A 19,491-nucleotide genomic window follows, 5' to 3' on the forward strand; every position below is an offset into this window, starting at 1 on the left:
TGTGGTGAAGTGGCCACTTAGGAATGTGTGTATCTCTTATGGACCGATCTACTAGTAGAAAGGACGCTAGACTGATCGGTCGGAAGTTTTTGCGTCCGTATGTGTGGGTTTCCCTGCTTTGGGAATAAATATCACTTTCACATTACGCCAGTTAATTGGAATGTAAGCGTGTGTTAAGCATGCACGATATATAATCCGAATATGTAAATCCAGAGCATCCATTCCCTCTATTACCAGTTTCTCGTTGCCGTTTCTTTATTGCTTTCTGTGTACCTCCCGCTCTGTAAAGGTAAATAACCCAGCTTCTGGCTACGTTCTTTAACAAGGATCCATTTCAACTTTGAGGTTACATAAAGAGAGTTAGTTTCTTCGCAAAAGTGCTTCCATTATGATTGTTTAGCCAATTTTATACTCTTTTTTAGAACCTTCTCTTGTCTCTTTACGGCGATTCCAGCCAGGTGCTGAATCACACTTCATAACACGATAGAGAAATATCCTTGTTGTTCTCCTCTATTTTGCCAACTCCGAGTTCTACCATGTTGTTTTACCTTTCTTTGGCGTCTTGAGTAGGTAGCTTTCTTCGAAAGCTACTCTCAAGCTAGTTGTGATCATCTGGGTTGTCTTCTCAATTCCAGCAATGGATTTAAAGTGTCTCCCAGGGATCGTGACTCAGGCGTTCAGTTCTATTTTATACGTCGCCCAATCTGTCTTCGGATTCTGAAATGGAATGAGTGGAGGTGGATTTATGCTCATTACGAAATCGATGCGTCTGCGATCTGAGAGTTCGTTTGATACTCTCCACTCTCCGACGAGAGCTGCGATGTCAGAGATGGCAACGTGATGTCGATGACCTCTCTCCTGACCATGTTGAAGAAAGTGGGTTCATTACCCAAATTAAGGATCAGCAAATCGATTCCTACTAGATACTCCAGTAGTCTCGACCCTCTTCTGGTTCGGGAACGCCGATAGTGAGGAAAGTTCGGAGCCTATAGGCCCTTTCTCCTGTTTTGCTGTCTAGCAGCATCTAGGTGGAGGTGTTGAGGTTATTCTGGACACCAAGTTGTTATGCTATTCTTCTGGAAGAGAGCGGAAGCACTTTTTGAAGGATGGCAACTCAGAGACATTTTTCAGGGTTGGTCGCGCACCCTCCCATACATCGTTAAAAGAGGATCAGTACTTCCTGAGCCACTCGTTCCTGTTTTCATCGGCAAAGTTTAGCTGTAACATATTATGGTATATACCAACCGATTTAAAGCGAGGATGCATTCTTTACAGCTAGGAGGAGTTTCCTCCTAAGCTGTTCGCACTGCTCAGTATCGTAACGGGATGGAATAGTGTCGTCATAAAAGACCTATCGATCGGCTTCGATAGCCTTGGCTGCAAATGAAGGCCTAGACGTTGCCGGCGAGCCCTCTTTGCTGTCTCTTGTATCAAAGAGTTGGTATCGTCTGAGCACCGCTGCCGCTTCGGTTTCCCCTTAGCCGCAGGTGCTCCAAACGAATCTTTCCCCTGCTTCGGCTCGTCCGTGAAGGAATGGGTCCCAATTCGATTGGTTCCCACTTGAGTAAGTGGAGGATCTGGGTCTAGATTCAGGTTCCCCATCGATGAACTTAGGGTTGCCCCTTCACACGGGGTTGGATCATCACGATTGAGATTTAATTTTAGTTTTTTAATAGGTTTTTGTGTTCTCTCTCTTTAGTTTCTCATAATTGGCGGCCATGACCACACACACAGGAAAAGTAAGTCGATCTCGGCAGAGTCCCGTTTATGGTCGCGTTTTAGCCTCTGGGAACATTCGGCCTTCGGCACAGTAGTCACACCTTGGCTTGGGGTTTTGATGACCGTTTTGCTTCAGGTGTCACCTCGTGTTTCCTAGAGGATTTTCCTCATTGAGCTCCCTCACCACGACAAAGTAGGTAGCATCGAAAAAGGTTTTCAAATCAGATATTGGCTGATTGCATTTTGCAAATGGAACAATTTCTTTCTTGAATTCTCTTCAGTATATTATATTTCATATTTCTGGGAGCCATTCCCAATCGCATCAGACAACCTTTTTTCTTTACTTCTCATACATATGTGTCAAGGTAGCACCAACTGATATGAAGCAGGTGAATGACTTTTCCTTTCCGCTAGCAAGACGAGCTATTTAAAGCATACTTTCCAGTTTCTGCAATCACGTGACGCAACAACCCATCCAAAGTGCATTACCGACATTGCGCAAAAAACACCGGATTTTTTTTTAATAATTGGAAGAACAAGTTCAACACTGATTATCAATGGAACCAACAGCACCTTACGAGTATTGTGTTGTTCAATTTGGCGTATGATAACTGGTCTGCGCAAATGAGTTGCTGGCCATTTATTTTTGTTGGTCAAAATAGCATTAAGCGAAACTTGTTCGGGTGAAGGTGGTGTATGACTGCAGAAGTCCGGTTTTCTCTGTAATCGGAACTCAAATCTGGCATGGTAATTCACTTTCGATGATAATACTCATATTTAGGTCAGATCATTAGTTCAAATTCGAATTTGTGAGTACATTGTGTGCGATAGTAGTTGCGGAATTTTGGTAAATTTGCATATTATGTAGATAAAGTCTACCTATCGTCTGGGCCACAATATCTCAGCAAGAAACCAGCTATCCTGTGGGTTGGTAATAGGATCTTCCGCAGCAATAACATATATTTTCCATTATGCTTTCAGTTTCTATGAAAATTTCAAATAATTCAAGTATTTTCGGCTGAAATGTTTAAGATTTCAATAAAAACGTTTCCTTCCAAAAATAAGATTAATTTTCATCCCCCGTTCTGCTAAAACTGGTTCTTTTAATTGGATATTTGGCAGTTGTATTAGCTAGAATTATGCCTGTTGAGATAAAAGCGCTTTTCCTCTTCAACTAAAGTCTAAATTGACTCCTTTAACAATGTTATTCGTTACTAATCAACACCAAGAATGGGAGCAATATTCAATATCTACGAAAATGTAGGTGAGCCTTAGCCGAATTAAAACTATTCAAGTACTTGAAACAGCCATCCACCCTAATCAGCTGTACACCCTTCCTCACGTCCGACTCAAAGAGTAGGTGACAGCAAGACGGATGAGTTTTTCCTCCTAAATTGTCCAGTATTTATGTGGGTCCGATACTGATATGAAAATGTGAATTCTCAAAGGACCATCTTGATGATATGCTCCGGAAAAAGTTAGAAATTTTCACTACCGCCATCACATTTCCAAGGGCGAATGTCGTGAAAATGTTAAAGGATGGAAACAATAGTAAGTATGTCGTCTATTGCATGTATTGTGTGGTGTAGTATGGTAGCTATATTCGTAGATTACGACGGGTATGACATGCCGGCCGGCTTCATGTTATATTCCTTGAATCGAGCACGATGCCGATGTCACGGCACAGAACAGCTCTCAACCATTTCATCCCCGAAGTTGAATTGTAAAAGTGCCACCTTTTAGTGAATTTGACATAAGCGGTGAAAATTTAAGATTGATCGATATGTTTCGCTTTTGGCAAGATACATTTTTTGTGTCTGGGTACGGGTTGGCCTTGCTAGCATTGAATGCAAGAGCCTTGGGGTTTGACGCGAAAACTCCAGGGAGTTGGGTTCTCTGTTGAAAAGGTTTCTTCAAGGTGTATTGTTGTTTTGAGCATACGTTATGGATATAATTTCATTACCACATTTCTGCATAATAAATTTTGATCACATTTTACGGTTTAAGGGAAGGATTTTCGAAAGTTTTGGGACAATGTATCCCATGTTAAGTGTATATTATGTATTTCCTTTCTGAACGCCGTAATCAGTTTAATGCGGTGAGTTAACTGATATGATATGTCCGTGGAATATGAGCTCAAAAGGGGTTGTATAATAATATGATACAGAATAGATACACTCGGAAATTTTCGGAAGATTCAATTGAGTTTCGAAGTCAAACTTATTCATATGAATTACTGTCCTTCTAATAGATGAATGGCTCCGGAAGTGCTGCAACAGCGTTTGTTTCACTTGGGCAACGCATAAATGAACTCGAGAGTCGTGAACCGTACCGAAATTACGTTAATGCAACGTGGGTGAGATACTCATCGGAAAAACATCGATATGGGCATGTGGATGACAAGCCATTCAAGAAACAATGACATTCCCAGAAGCCGGCTTTGTAAGGGCAAAAGTCAATGCCGCCTGTTATGCTCCTCCAAATGCAACATTAGCGCAATATGAGGAGATGCTCGACAGCTTGGTGTTGGACGCAAGGGACCACAGCTCCAAGATCATAGCCGGAGATTTCAACGCGTGGGCATTAGGCTGGGGAAGTCGAGTAACGAACACCAGGGGCCAAATCTTACTTGATACCTGCACGGAGCTGGATACCGTACTAGCCAACGTTGGATGCGTGCCCACTTTCCAAGGCAGAGGGCTAGACTCAATCATCGATCTGACCTACCTCAGTACCTCGTTGATGAGAGAGATGGTCTGGCGGGTGAGTGAACATTACACCAATAATGACCACCAGGCTATTTTCCTCGACATCAGGAACGTGATAGGCGACAGTTGAGTGAGAAACAGGAGCGGAAAAACGAGGATAGTTGCGTAGTTCATCGGACCTTTTGAGAAAGAGACATTCCTGGCGGCTTTAGAAACAGGTTACGACCCGAAGGGAATACCGCTGGAAAAAGTGAGCCAGTTATCATCATCAACGGCGCAACAACCGGTATCCGGTCTAGGCCTGCCTTAATAAGGAACTCCAGACATCCCGGTTTTGCGCCGAGGTCCACCAATTCGATATCCCTAAAAGCTGTCTGGCGTCCTGGCCCACGCCATCGCTCCATCTTAGGCAGGGTCTGCCTCGTCTTCTTTTCCTACCATAGATATTGCCCTTATAGACTTTCCGGGTGGGATCATCTTCATCCATACGGATTAAGTGACCCGCCCACCGTAACCTATTGAGCCGGATTTTATCCACAACCGGACGGTCATGGTATCGCTCATAGATTTCGTCATTGTGTAGGCTACGGAATCGTCCATCTTCATGTAGGGGGCCAAAAATTCTTCGGAGGATTCTTCTCTCGAACGCGGCCAAGAGTTCGCAATTTTTCTTGCTAAGAACCCAAGTTTCCGAGGAATACATGAGGACTGGCAAGATCATAGTCTTGTACAGTAAGAGCTTTGACCCTATGGTGAGACGTTTCGAGTGGAACAGTCTTTGTAAGCTGAAATAGGCTCTGTTGGCTGACAACAACCGTGCGCGGATTTCATCATCGTAGTTGTTATCGGTTGTGATTTTCGACCCTAGATAGGAGAAATTGTCAACGGTCTCAAAGTTGTATTCTCCTATCCTTATTCTTGTTCGTGTTTGTGTTTGACCAGTGCGGTTTGATGTTGTTGGTTGATTGGTCTGGAGCCAGTTATGTCAACTGGTAACTAAGGCATGCGAAGAATCACCTCAAGTGACGTGCCCGCGACTCTTGTTCAAAACAATCGCAATCCTTTTCACAAAACAGGAAGAAAGGGGATCTCATCCAATGGTTCAACAGGACGTTTTCTTAATCGCCATTGTGACCAAGGAGGAACTACGGAAGATCTGTGGACGAATTGGGTTTAATAAGGCTCCGGGATTGGATGACAAAGCCCTGAAGTTGACAGCTAAAATTAGGCCCGCATGAATCATAAGTACATTTGAATCGTGCATAGTGGGAGGAGTGTTTGCCGCGCAGTGGAAAAGGCAGAATTGGGTTCTGCTACCGAAGCCCCGAAAACCTCCTGGGGCACCCTCTTCATATTGCCCTATATGTCTTTGAAACACTATGGGGAAGATGAATGAGAGGGTGGTATACAATAGGCTGCTTCCATTCATCGAGCTAGCGGGTGGCCTCTCGGAGTGGCGGTTCGGATTTCGCAGAACGCGGTCCACAGCCGATGCCATTGCAACGGTCATAGACCTGGCCCGGGAGGCATCGTTCGCTGGTAAGTGCTGCGTTGTGGTGACGCTGGATGTTAGGAACGGCTTTAAATCGGTCCACTGGGGTTGGATTAAGAGCACCCTGGCTAAACTGGATGTCCTTGGTTACTTAGCTCGGATAATCGAGAATTACCTTTCCGAAAGACTTTTTTGGTACGAGACGGACGACGGACCGAAGGAATATGTTGTGACAGCAAGTGTTACCCAAGGCTCCTCTCTCTGCAAATCTGTACCCTCAAGTATTTTCGTAGCTCAACACGTCCTTTTTAGCACCTCTTGCACACAAGCGTCCTATGTCATATAACTCGCTTTTGCCTGATGGTTAGTATAAGTATAGTGCTTGTCAACTTATCAGATCATTGCTACCCACATATGTCAGGTCGTGAGCCTTACGCTAGGTAATTAGATATTTTTCTGCCTGTGGGAGTACCACGTCTAGTTTTTCAAAAGTCCCGGGTAAGGTATGGGTGTTTGCATTTTGACTGCCTCATTCCAGGGCTTAAGATACTAGTCCGTATTAGAAGACTAAAAAGGAAAATTTTTTAAGAATTATTTTCTTAGCTTCTTCATTTAATCTGACCATGCAACTTTTTCTTACAGAATCTATCTATCTTTTCATTATTTAGTTATTTTATAGAGGGCGTAAAAGTTGGTTCTTCAAAATGTACCTCATCGAATGGCCGAAATTAAATTTGAAACAGAAAATTCAAAGCGGATTTTAGTGATGCCGATGTTCAAACAACCTTTTTAGCGCTTGGGTTTGTATCCGCTCATAAGTATCTCGGACTCTTCCATTCCAGCTAAGCTCGCCTAGTAACGTAGAGAATCCACACCTAATTAAGCGAGGTGAACGCCTTGAGTCTTTTCGGACTAATGTCCGTTTGGAATTCATCTGGTTGGCCCGAGGTGTCCCAAGAGCCGCTTGGCAGTCGGTTCCGTCCCCCATAGTTAGAGGGATCCATTTATGGGGTATATTTTCGCCTGAAATATGGTAGTACGATTCCCTATTGGTTCAAAATACGTTTGCTTTGGACCAATAACCCCGGCTTCCGCTCCTCCTGCTGTGAGGGATCTGCTAGTGTACCGGATAATGTGTTACTGGTTTAAACCGTAGGTCACTGCCTTCCCAACCTGCCCTGTTGCTCCAGCGTGTTTTAAACTTCTTATCGAAGTGAAACCGCATTATAGTGTTATTCATTTTATCGGGATATCTCCTTAAAAAAAATTAATTTCTCTTCGCTTTAGTATTCCACCTTCAGTTTCTATTGATCCGCAGTCCAGTTTGGATTCTGCCACATATTATCCTGTATTCCATTGGCCTTATGCCAGGCCGCCAAATGTGTCAGCGATGGTTTAGTGCACCGACAGAGACATTCACACTGCCAGCGATGCGCTCGATGGTTCACGACTCCGCTGTGCCGCCACATCACTCCGCCCCCAGCTGAACCCGCGCGAACAGTGTTCAATGCAAACGTTTCAGCATTCCATTGCACTAGGGGGTATGTCGTGGTCCTTTAGCGCTTGAAACCCCGGAGCTTGCCTAACTCCGTAAAAGGAGTCGACTCAAATCGCATTCCAGGGTCGGAGATGATTACGGCGATTACGGCAAGTACACTAAAGCGCGGCATCCATTGTCGACAGAGGGCCTCGGCATTTGATTGTGACGTAATTTCAGTCACAGGTGCTTCAGGCAACCGCGTAAACCTGTCGATGATTGTGAAGCAAAACTTGTAACTGTGCGAGTATCGCAAAGGGCCAATAATATCGAGGTGGACGATATGGACGCGCTTAGTTGACTAAGGGTCCGAGGTCTCGCAGAATAAGTAGGAGTTTCAGACGAAGATAGTAAACTTCTTTAACTTGTACTTTGAGTTTGTCCTCAGGCTCTGAATTTCTGCATTTCGCGATTGCCGTATAATCGATCGCCGCGGGGACTGTAATCTCTGAGATTCGTGATAAAGCGTCTACAACGACGTTGCCTTTTCCAGATTGCAACTGACCGAGGAAATGCCAGAAGTGTAGCATCAACCGGCTGTTATTTGACGGTTTCAAACGCCTGGATGGCCTCAGTACACCACGCAACCTTACGCGAGTCTTTTGTTTTGGGTCCAGACAAGTAAGCGTTGAGGTTTGCTTGGCGATGAACGGCGCTAGGCAGAAACTGGCGATAGAAGTTTAACTTACCCAAAAACCTTCGCGGATCCTTCACCACGATTGGTAGGGGAAGTTTTTGATCGCTTCGATCTTGTCTGGGTATGGTTGGATTTCATTAGGGGTAATCATGTGGACGAAAAATTTCACTTGATTTTGTAGGAATTTTCACTTTTTAACGTTAAGAACGAGCCCGGCCTCAAGGAAATGTTGAAACATACACTCGAATGTTCCAAATCTTCAAAGAGCATCCATGTAGACGAAACAGAAGTTTAAGTTTAGTAGGACAGAGTGGATGAATCTCTAGAACGTCTGCGCAGCGTTGCACAATCCAAATGTCATCCTGGTGAACTCGAGGAGTTGTGTGCAAATAGCCGTTTATATATCTCAGATCTTCGGGAGCTACAGGGATTTAATCATACGTCTCCGCCAGATACCAGGTCGTCGAAAAACGGCAGTTTGTTAAGCAATGCGTGAAGTCATGACTGAGTGGATTGGGGTATCGGTTGAGAATTGTTTGAGCATTGAGACGCGTATTTCCTCAAGGCTTCGCTGTTTGGTTCAGGAATCATATGGAGTGGAGATGACTAACAGCTATTGGAAGGCCTACAAATACCCTGTTTTACAAGATCATCGAACTCTTTCTTTGCAACAAGTAGCTTCTGGGGTGATATGGGACGCACCTTTGATAATATCTGAGAGCCGAGAGTGTTAATGTGGTGCTGCACATCGTACGCAACCGGTTGGGAGAAACTACTTTCAATAGTGATGTTGCGATATTTTCGGAGGAGTCCGCAAATGCATAGTTCGCAATGTCCTCGAAAGCAATGGAAAGAATGAGTCCATCAGCGAAGGCGTTCACACTGTCGGCGATGCCGATGGGTGATTCACGCCTCCGCTGTGCCGCCACAAGAATACGGCGGTATGCACGAGGTACTGGTCTAAAGGCGACATATCCTACATTTTGCATTGTCGAAATTGCGGAGAAGAAGAGGAAACCTTCAGGCACTTCCTTTGCGATTGCCCAGCTCTAGCTGGAATCGGGCTACGGACACTAGGCGAGGATCCTTTCAGGACTCTAACGAGATCTTTAGGTGATAGGTTGGAGAGCTGCTTTTCTTCGCAAATGCTACGGGCTGGCTCTGAATGTCTGTCTGGACTGTCTCGTAAAAGCAGTCATTGTTTTAGGAGTTTCGGCATCAAAACGACGCATCACAGGATACCTACCTACCTACCCTATGGAAACTACGAATTTGAGATAATCAGAGAATTATAAAAATGCCATGTTGTAGGGAGAGAAAAAGATGCCAACAACTAGATGAGATTTTTAGACGAGCCGGCGGCAAAGACGAAGGAAGGATGAGGATTCTCCTTGAGTCGTGAAACTAGTAACAGGTGCAATTAATGAAAAAATTAATGTTCTATTTTATGGATTTTGTGAATAGAGTCTGCGTCTATGGAACGGTAATATAATATATTATTTTAGCTATTGAAATCATATTTTTCCATTAAGTGCACTGCATTTTTTCAGCTCTTGTCATCATTTGTAGAACATCATCAAAAGTGCCCTTTTTCCCCTTACTTCCAATTCCTTTTTCTAATCTATTTCAATAGTGTAATTTACTATCAGAATTTTCCTTTCCGACTTTAAATCCCGAACATCTCACCCATTGCCTCCAGTAAAACAATAATCTACTATTGTACAATTTTTTTTATTTCAGCATCAAATTATATTACTATCACAATGTTTCCATTTTTCCAACAAAGCCAGATGAGTGAAGTTGTAACAATAGTGAAGAGGATGGTATTGATTCAATGAGATTCAGTGATGAGCATAGGCCAGGTAACCCGGAGCAGCAGCCGCCAATGGTGCCGCTCTGATAAATGCAGATGGTGCCGCGACTTGAGCCAATGGAGCCTTTAACAGGCCAGGTGTGGCAGCGTAGGCGAAGGGAGACGCCTTAACAATCGACGGTGCAGCAACAGCTTTCGCAGCGTCCGCACCGGCTAAAGGTTCACGACTGACCACTGCGTTGAAACCGTTAACTGGGTCAGCAGTATAGTCGACAACTCTCCTGTAGCCATCAGCGTCAATCAACGAGTACTGACCTTTGATAAGGTCCCCATCACGAGATTCAAATTGGCTTTTTGAATCACCGGACAAACTGTCTTGGACGTCATAGGCAAAGTTATATTGTGGGTTGGGATCGGGTTGGTCTTCAACTTTCGCCAACAGTGGTTGCGAGACTGCAACACGTCTAAGTGGTGCCGCTGCCTGATAAAGCTGTGCGGAAGCGACTGTTACTAGAGCTAGAATTGTTACAAGCTGGAATACAAGGGAAATGATTTCAGATTGATTACACTGTATTTTGGGCTTAGAATTAGTGTAGACTGAGCCCCAAAAGGCGTACTTACTTTAAAAGCCATTTTTGCGAGGATGTATAGGGGATCTACTTATACGTTCTTGACTCAACACGGAACACTGAATGATGTTCCCTTCGATGTTCTACCCTTTTATACTCTTTGGGAACTGGACTTGTGAACTGATCCTGCTTACACCGGAGATTCTACCATGGTCAAAGGAAGTAAGCATACGAGCTTACGAAATTATTCTCAGGCACTTTTCTTGTACCTACGTAATGCACTTGATGCGATCGGAGTCATGTCAACGATATACAAGGTGATCAGCAAAAGCAATAACAGCTCCGAAATGGACCGGCTTAAGACCAACTACAATGGCAATTATATGTACTTCATTTACCATCAGATCAGGTTGAGACGACCTTGAACGATCACATCCAAGTGCTCCAAATTGATATCAAGAAATTGGATCGGATTGAGGCAATTTACGTGCAGAGTAACACTGAAATGTCCGCACTGGTTACCATTGAACGTTAAGGGGCTTTATGAATTACTGATCGCGATATGGCTAATTTGAGACACTTTTGCAAGAAGGAAGTGTTCCTACCAAATCTCGCCCGGAATCTATGATTGACTTAAGTGTTTAAAAGATTCAGTTGACTCTATTGTTATCAGAACCAAAGATTTACCACCACCTTTCCAAGGTATCTTAGTTTTATTTTTATTGCACAATGTATCCCCTTAGCATGTCTTAAAAAATATGTTGAAAGTTAGTCCTTGTATTCGTCATTTGAGCGAAAGGAAAGGGTTGAATTGGTCATGGAAAAATTAATGGAGACAGGTGGCTTTGGGATTTGCCTGTTTACTTTGTTACAGACTCTTATTTTCACATGTTAATTAGGCGAATAGCGGCTGCGATTCTCAGATGCCGTACGCGCAAAAACTGGTTCACACATTGGGAAGTGGTCATTGTACTGACCATGCATATTGTTGGCAAAAGATACACATTGAGCGTTCAAGAAATAAATTTGCGATACACGATCATCTTCCCCTTGATACAATTACTTCATAAAATGTAGGTCAACGAGTTGTAATTTGAATTGAATCTGGCTTTGGTAAGGTACAAGTAACTTGGGGCAATTCTTAAGATGCGATGTAAACAAAGGTTGACCACTCGGTTCTCTTGGATTTATGAGTTAAAATTTGCATTAGAGGAACTTTACCTCATTTCGGAATAATTGAAAACAGTAGAAAACCTGACTTATAGCGTAGTTAAATTATTAATGTTTGTATCGATTTTCGTAGCCTCCATGATTTAAAAACAAGTATCTTCGCAAAAACAGGGAAGAGCACCTTGCATTTTCTGACCCCCGATCATTAGACTTCCAAAAGGTGTACGCTGTGGTGTTCCTTCCCTACATTTTCACTGTGAATTTGGACCATGTTTTGATTTATGTTTTTGATAAATCAAAGTGTATTCTGTTGAATAGAGCAATTGAGATTAAATGCAAACTGGGAGGAATTTCGAGATTGATTCCCCGAAGGCTTTTATTGACCTTTTCACTTTTATTCATGCAAAAGTACTCGTTTTGATTGACGTCATATCGATTCTGTGGGCGGTAAGCAAGTCTAAGCGGTTCAAGTAATTTGTATTACGTGCGGACAGGGTAAATATCACATTTAATGAGATTATGAAATGTGTCAACATTTTGTCAATAAACGGATTAGCCTCGCAGTTAAAATATTGATGTGGATATCTGTAGGTTGGTCCTTTAATGTTTGAGAGACAAAGTTTTCTGCTCGATGTTGGGCGTGATACATTATGGAGTTTACGTGACTAAGATTCACATTTCAGGTAAGATTCTGCATGTCGGCCTCTATATAACGTCTTTGCATATTTATTATTTGCAGATAGTGAATACCAGTGGGAGAAAATACGCACATCGGCTACTAGCTGTTCCTACTATTAGTACTAGTCTAAGATCCAAAATCAAGTAGCTCAGACAGTAGCAACGTAGGATAAATTGTGGACATTATCTGAAGATAATTCTAAATTAACTAAGTCAAAGCTCACAAAGCTTAGTTTTAACTGCAAAGTTGGACAAAATGGCTTATCAACTAAGGAAAGGAGCAGGTCGAGTAAATACCCACGAGGCTCAAACTCATAAGGTTATGATTGTCCTAAGAGGGACAAGGGAAGCAGAACTTAGCCGGCTCAGATTTTTCGAGGCAGGCCAGAAACGAAAGGAGGAGTAGAACCTCCGGCTCAGAGTCAATTCGTAGCCTTTCCAAAAGATTTTATTTCTATCTCTCCTGCCAAATAATCAGAGTCTCTCCAAGATCTCTAAAAAATTGTTCGTGTAAGGTGCGAAGCCAGGTTCTGGGTACAGCTACGCAATCACAATGAAGTGCATGAGTATGTTTCTCTCCTCTCTGCAACATTGACAATTTGAATTTTAGAGTATGCCGAGACTAGTGACATAGGGCCTCGAATCATGCTTCAGGCATCGACTGACGTTAAGGATTGCGACTACTTCCGTTTGGATAACTTTGGGGTATCTCAGAGAATCACACGACATCGCCATACCTTGCGTATTCGAAAGTATTTACACTCCGAAGAATACTGTGTGGTAATCTTGCGACCTCGATTTTCCACTCAGCTTGGTTTGCAAGTGACATAGTCTGTTGAGAACCCCCGAATTTTGGTGATACTTCCTCTAGGATATTAGCATGGCTTTTGATCTTGATGCCAGGTATCCAGATTGACGCCCAGAAAAGACACCTCGGAGAAGACACCGGGTGGAAAACATACCGAGGCTCTCGAAGAACTCTAGGAAGCCATAGAGGTGAGAAGGACTGGATCATCCAGGGAAGTAGACTTGCTGCTCAGTGAAGAGCAGAAGCTGGACGACCTAGACCTAGACTTTCTAGGTCTTAGTGATAATCCGACGGTGGAGAAGAGCTCCAAACAATAACAGAGCCAATGGTCAGCGTTAAGATAGCCCAGATAAATCCCCACCATGCGAAAGCTGCATCTGCGGTAATTGCAAGGGCAAGTTCCAAGGAAAACATTGGAATAGTGCTGGCTCAGGAGCCCTGGTGTACCGGAGCAGATTCGCGATGTTCAAGGAGGAATCATTCAGGTAACTTGGGACTTCTCTTGTGAAAAACCAAGAGCTTTCATAATTCTTAAACGTAATTTAAAATATATATGTTTTTCAGAGTTCCTGACTAGGGACCCTGGGGCTATCCGAGTCTCACTGGAAACCGGGAGGAGCGCTCGAGAGGCAGACGGGGTATCGAGCTACTTCCCAGGAGACGACATCCGGGTACCACCGGAGCTAGTCGCTAAACTGGTGAAGTACTGTGAGAAGAGGGCGTTATCACTTCACCTCGGCTGCGATGTCAACGCCCATCAGGAAGCCTGGGGAAGTAGCGACACCAATCGAAGAGGTGAGTACCTTCTTGAATTTATTCTTAGCAGTAAGTTAGAAATATATTACATAGGAAATACTCCAACATTTGTGACCAGAACTAGACCAGAGGTACTAGACATACCTCTAGGAAATACTCTAATGAACGGGTTGATCAGAAATTCGAGGATGTTGGATGAGGCCTGTATGTCTGAACACAGAGTAATCAGATTCGACATCGAGAGTAACTCTGAAATAAATAAAAATAATAAGGAAGAACGGATTGGGATTCCTATGCAATGCATCTAAGGAACAATATGGCTCACATTTAAGGGGGCGGTGACATCAAGAGCTAACTGGAACGAGAAACAGTGGTGGAAAACCTTAACACAGTCGTCATTGGCCCATATGAAGCGAGTTGTCCGGCTAAGACAGTTAAGCCATCAAAGGATGTACCCTGGTGGAACATGAACTTAGCCCGAATGAGAACATAGGTACGAAAACTCTTCAACTGGGCAAAAGAAACCGGGGACTAGTAGAGGTACAAAAATATACTGATGTAATGCGATCAGGGAAGCAAAATGGAACAGCTTCAGGGAATTCTGTGAAGGGATTGAATAAATCACAGAAGCAACCACGCTTTACAAAGCTGCAACCAAAAATGGAGCAATATCTTCTGCCTATTTGAAGAAGGAAAATGGGACATTTACCAAGAATTATGAGAACAGAGTATACCTGCTTCTCAGAAGTCATTTCCCGGGGTCCTACACCACGGCGCCAAGTGGCAAAAATCTGTCTGACACTCCAACTACGAATGAAAGGAAAAGAGAGGAGAACTGGAAACTAAAAAAAGAACTCGGAAGCTAGGGTAAGGCGCGCGATGGGAACTTTTAAATCACTGAGATCACCCGGAGTAGATGGTATCTTCCCAGCACTAATTCAGAGAGGCCTAAAAATCATCTTAGAGTCTCTTCAAAGGGCTGTATGAGGCAGTGTAGCCCTGGGATATATACCAAGGGCATGGGGGCGGACAAAAGTGGACCTAATCCCGAAAGCGGGTAAGAAGGATCCTTTTCACCCTAAATCTTTCAGATCAATTTGCCTAACATCGCTCTTACTTAAAACGATGGACAAGGTCATAGAAGGTCACATTAGAACTAATTTTCTAAAGCGACTGACCCGGTGAGAGACCAAACAGATGTCGTCAGCTTGTTTGAGGAAAGGTGTCATCGTCCATTGAATTCCTCTACGTCCTCCGGACAAGGCAGCATGAAGAACGTCACCGATAACAAGAAGAAATAATATCGACTATAGGATGCCATCCTGGCGGACTCTGCTTTGCAAGTCAAAATCCTCCGAGATTTTACCTGGGCGCAGCACGTGACATTTTGCGCCCATCATATGCTGCTCTGATAGCAGCTATTGGCTTTTCCGGAAGGCCCCTGCTAGGTAGAGCACTGCAGATTCGTTCCCTGTTTACGCTATCAAACGTTTTCTAGAAATCGATGAAGAGCAGGTGAAGCGAAGAGAACAATTCGGAGCGGAAACCAGTCTGCCCTCTGTCGATCAAGCTTTTGAGATGCTCTTTGATGCGTTCCAGGGTTATTTTAGCTATTATCTTGCAACGGCAGGGAGCACGCAGATATCCCTCCAATTGTCCCACTCAAAACGGGTGCCCTTTTTGGAACCTGGTGAAGTGCTCTTTCCACCTCTTCAGTTGTTCATCATCGTGTATGAGAAGTCGACCTTTAGCGTCCTTCACAGGACCATCGAAAGATTTGCGACCACATGCAATCTATTTCGTGATGCGGTATACAGTTCTGAAATCATTTTTTTATGGTGGCCCAATGCTCATCGATATTTTCAGGCGCGTTACTCAATAGATCTGCCGTTCGATCAGCAAGATAGCTCTCCCACTGTCGAGTGACAGCTGAGTCGTCCAAGCGGTCGATGTTGAACTTGGGGGGTCGCAGGTCCCCAACCCTACGTGACGAATGCTGAAGGGAACGTAAGCGACCATCAGATGGTGATCTCTTTCGAGGCCGATGTCAGCACCTCCTCTGTTACGCATATCCAGAAGACAACTCATAAACTTACTGCTGATCACGAAGTGGTGCGGCGTCGGTAAGTTAAAACCCAACTGACCTTATGGTAGGCTATGTGCTCGATCAGTGTGCCACCAATGTCAAGGTGGTGGAAGCTGTAAAAATCCACGAACTTCCAACCATTACCATGACAGTCGCCAAGACCTTGCTTCCTCATCCCATGTACGAGCAAGCTGTTCTCAAATCCCACCATGGCTTTTAGATCACTCATCACGATCACAATGTCACTCTTAGAAAGCTTCCCCTGAACTGCCTTTAATCGCTCCTAGAAAGCATCTTTCTCCACTATATCGGAAGTGCCCGTTGGTGCGAAGCATTGCACAATTGTGATGCTCCTTAACCTTGGCTCAAATGTAGTAGTTAGAAGTCTGTGAGAAACCGGCCCTCTGGTCAAGAGAGCGGGTCTTACGGTAATCATCAGAAGCAACCCGACACGTGATTCGCGTCTGCAACCATTGGCTTTTCAGAGTACAAAAGCACATTGCTGCAAGGGGGTAGGGGTAGTCTCCAGCGCCCCACCATTTTACTTCGCTTAGGTCCAGAATGTCCAGTTTATATCGCTGGAATTCCCGCTCAAGCTGGAGGAAGCTAGCATTCTGAGGACAACCGCTATCGTTATCGAGGAGCGTATGCACATTTCAGAAACTAAGCACATTATGTTTCCGATAGCCAAACGTCGTTGCGGTGACCGTCAGTCCTTAATTTTTATAAGTTTAATGCTAAGAATAAATGATAGGGAAATGTTAAGTAGGGCGAGTCTATATACACAGAAATATTGCATGTTTAAGAGAGTCAAAGGCCTTGGTAGATAATGTGCATTCCTCGTTGAGGAGTGAGTTGGTACATGTCACAAGGATTTTGGAATAAGAAAAGAGGGGGAAAATAGAGTGGTGATTCGGTATGCGGTGGACAATGAGAGTTTAGGCTAGGAAAATGTATTGGCGGACTTTAAATGAAAGGAGTTATCAAGATTGCCAATGAAGTACTTGACTAAATAAAGAATATTTAATTTTGGGATACTCCAGAAGATATGAGCAGGATGCATTAAGTTGGGGAAGAAAGGAAGAAGAAGTAATTCAAGATTTGCGAACAGAATTCAACGGCAGGATAACGAGCATCACGGACAACGTAAGAGGAGCATCTGGAAACTGGGATAAAGAGAAGATGTGCGCTTTAAGCGATTTCTGATAAGATTGATTGGAAGAGCGACATAGGTGCTCATGAAGTTTAGTTACCAAAGGTATGCTGTTGGAAATCCTTGTAGAGTTCATTATTTGTTACAAAGCTACGGGTGATCTGGATAATATCGAAATGTCGATCATTGCGAGGTATCATGATTATGTATAAATATTAAGAAATCAGGAATCAGGCCATATGTATCCCACTCAATACTTGGCAACAGATTTTACTAATTATTCCGTATTAGATTTATATATGTGGAAAATTCACAGTAAATAACAAATCTTGAGTGGAAATCTATACCAAATTTTATGAGTGACTCTAGCAGAATCGTTCTTTCTCTTTTAGTAATTTCCAAGGTGGGATTAAATTGGTCTTTTTATTTTGAGCCTTTATATAAAGGATCTGTATATAAAATAGAATTGCAATAAAAGATTCTATTTTTATGTGGCTTTGTTTTTATTATCAAAATAATTTGTTTCCTTTACGACCTAATATTGTACATTTTAATAAATTAATGAGCATATGAAACAATTGGCGAGGCAAATGAGGTCTTAACGATAGCATGTCCTGCGGGATAAGCAAGGGCTGGAGCTACGGCTTTAGCCAGAACTGGGGCAGCAGCATAAGTAGCTACTGGAGCAACAGCCTTGGCAACCACGGCACCTCCGAGAGGGTTGCGTTGTACAACAGCGTTGAAACCATTAACTGGATCAGCAGTGTAGTCAACAATTCTTTGATGTCCATCAGCATCGATCAAGGAATATTGACCACGGACAACGTCTCCGTCGCGGGATTCACTCTGGCTCTTTGAGTCTCCAGTCAAAGCATCTTGGACATCGTAGGCAAAGTTGTATTGTGGATGTGGATCATATTCATCGACGGCTTTGGCCAAAACTGGAGCAGCTCCGTGGTAAAGTTGGGCAGCTGGAAGGAGTCCAGCGTTGACTACGGCAACAAAAGCGAGGACAGCAACAAACTAAATGAAAAAGAAAGTATTATTCATTGAAATTCGTGGTTGCCAGCAAATTGCATAAGTATCTACCTTAAACGCCATTGTGAGTTGTTTAGTTGATTTGATGATCTTGTGTGGATGGTCGTGAAACTCGAACTGATTTTCTGCATTTCGTTTTCGCCTTTTATATGGGCTTTTTACTTTCAATGGATGTACTGAGGAGACGGGGTGAATGGAACCATGTTTTAATTTATTTTGGATTGAAATTTGCATACTTTCAAAGTTATCATGTATTTTTTTTTATTAAAGGATTGAGAAAAAACAATGAGGAACTGGTGCATTCATTACGAGTCAAAGGCTTGCAACTTATAAAACGTTTGGTAATGAAAATGAAAAGGTATGTAAGAATAGTTACACTTAAGGAATGTTAGGTTGACGTCAAAGTATTATAACGTCGAACTTGTGGCAATCTGATGCCAACATTTGCAATTTAAGTTGAAGGAATGAGAAGAATATTGCACTTTATGGGATTTGTTTCACAAGTTGCAAATAATGGTAGATAGAATTTGTTACCAGCAACCTTCTTGCTGTAGGTCATCATATAGTCTTCTTTATATTTTCATTTTTTTTACTTTCATTCATGAAACTATTCTTCAGATTTATTACCTCTACTCATAATTCAATAACTTTGAACTAAGGAACTATCATCAATGAGGGTAAGCAAGTTGATGAACTGCACCAGTGAATGAAGTTACACGAATGTGGGAAAATCTGTGTTGTCCCTTTACTTTGGTATATATTTTTGAAATCTTGTATTCTTTATTGAGAAATAAATGCAGAGAAAGGAGGTTCTGTTTATATGTGGTGCTCGATGGATTGTCAAATAATAGAACCGAGATGTCAGTAAGTCCCTGCTTCACGACATAGCTAGTAAAGTTATCATGGAATTATACGAAAATATAAAACCTAGATGCAGAAGTTGAGCGCATTTCACAACAAAGCTGATAGAAAAGCTTGACCGGGAATTCATCAGCATCATCAACGGCGAAACGACCGGTATCCGATCTAGGCCTGCCTTAATAAGGAACTCCAGACATCCCGGTTTTGCGCCGAGGTCCAGCAATTCGATATCCCTTAAAGCTGTCTGGCGTCCTGACCTATGCCATCTTAGGCAGGGTCTGCCTCGTCTTCTTTTTCTACCATAGATATTGCCCTTATAGACTTTCCGGGCTGGATCATCCGCATCCATACGGATTAAGTGACCCGCCCACCGTAACCTATTGAGCGAGATTTTAGCTATGAAAAGAAGGAGAGAGAAGTTATTAGGAAAGGACGTAATAAAAAAGCCTACTTTTAAATAGTGTAA

At 43.1% G+C, this 19,491-nt stretch overlaps 2 protein-coding genes across 3 annotated transcripts in view; both read right to left on the reverse strand.

The window, feature by feature from the left end:
- Positions 1-9,805: 9,805 nt before the first annotated feature.
- Positions 9,806-10,688, reverse strand: LOC119651582 (larval cuticle protein A2B-like). The gene is made up of 2 exons (XM_038055221.1): positions 10,528-10,688; positions 9,806-10,438 (listed from the first exon to the last, which is right to left on the reverse strand). Exons 1-2 carry the CDS (start codon positions 10,537-10,539, stop codon positions 9,935-9,937), a joined length of 516 nt encoding a protein of 171 aa, XP_037911149.1. The 5' UTR covers positions 10,540-10,688; the 3' UTR covers positions 9,806-9,934.
- A 6,922-nt stretch (positions 10,689-17,610) lies between these two features.
- Positions 17,611-19,491, reverse strand: part of LOC119652753 (larval cuticle protein A2B-like) — a 29,310-nt gene continuing 27,429 nt past the window's right edge. The window contains exons 1-3 of one of the 2 annotated variants that reach the window (XM_038057054.1): positions 18,792-18,816; positions 18,216-18,340; positions 17,611-18,149 (exon numbers count right to left, since the gene is read on the reverse strand). In XM_038057054.1, the coding sequence (XP_037912982.1) occupies positions 17,685-18,149; positions 18,216-18,340; positions 18,792-18,801 (600 nt within the window). In that variant the 5' untranslated portion in view covers positions 18,802-18,816 and the 3' untranslated portion in view covers positions 17,611-17,684. Of the gene's footprint in view, positions 18,150-18,215; positions 18,341-18,791; positions 18,817-19,491 lie in introns of those variants that run through there. The other variant, XM_038057053.1, reaches the window with a different exon arrangement.

Source organism: Hermetia illucens, chromosome 3 (genome assembly GCF_905115235.1).
Source record: "Hermetia illucens chromosome 3, iHerIll2.2.curated.20191125, whole genome shotgun sequence".
Classification (NCBI taxonomy): Eukaryota; Metazoa; Arthropoda; class Insecta; order Diptera; family Stratiomyidae; genus Hermetia; species Hermetia illucens.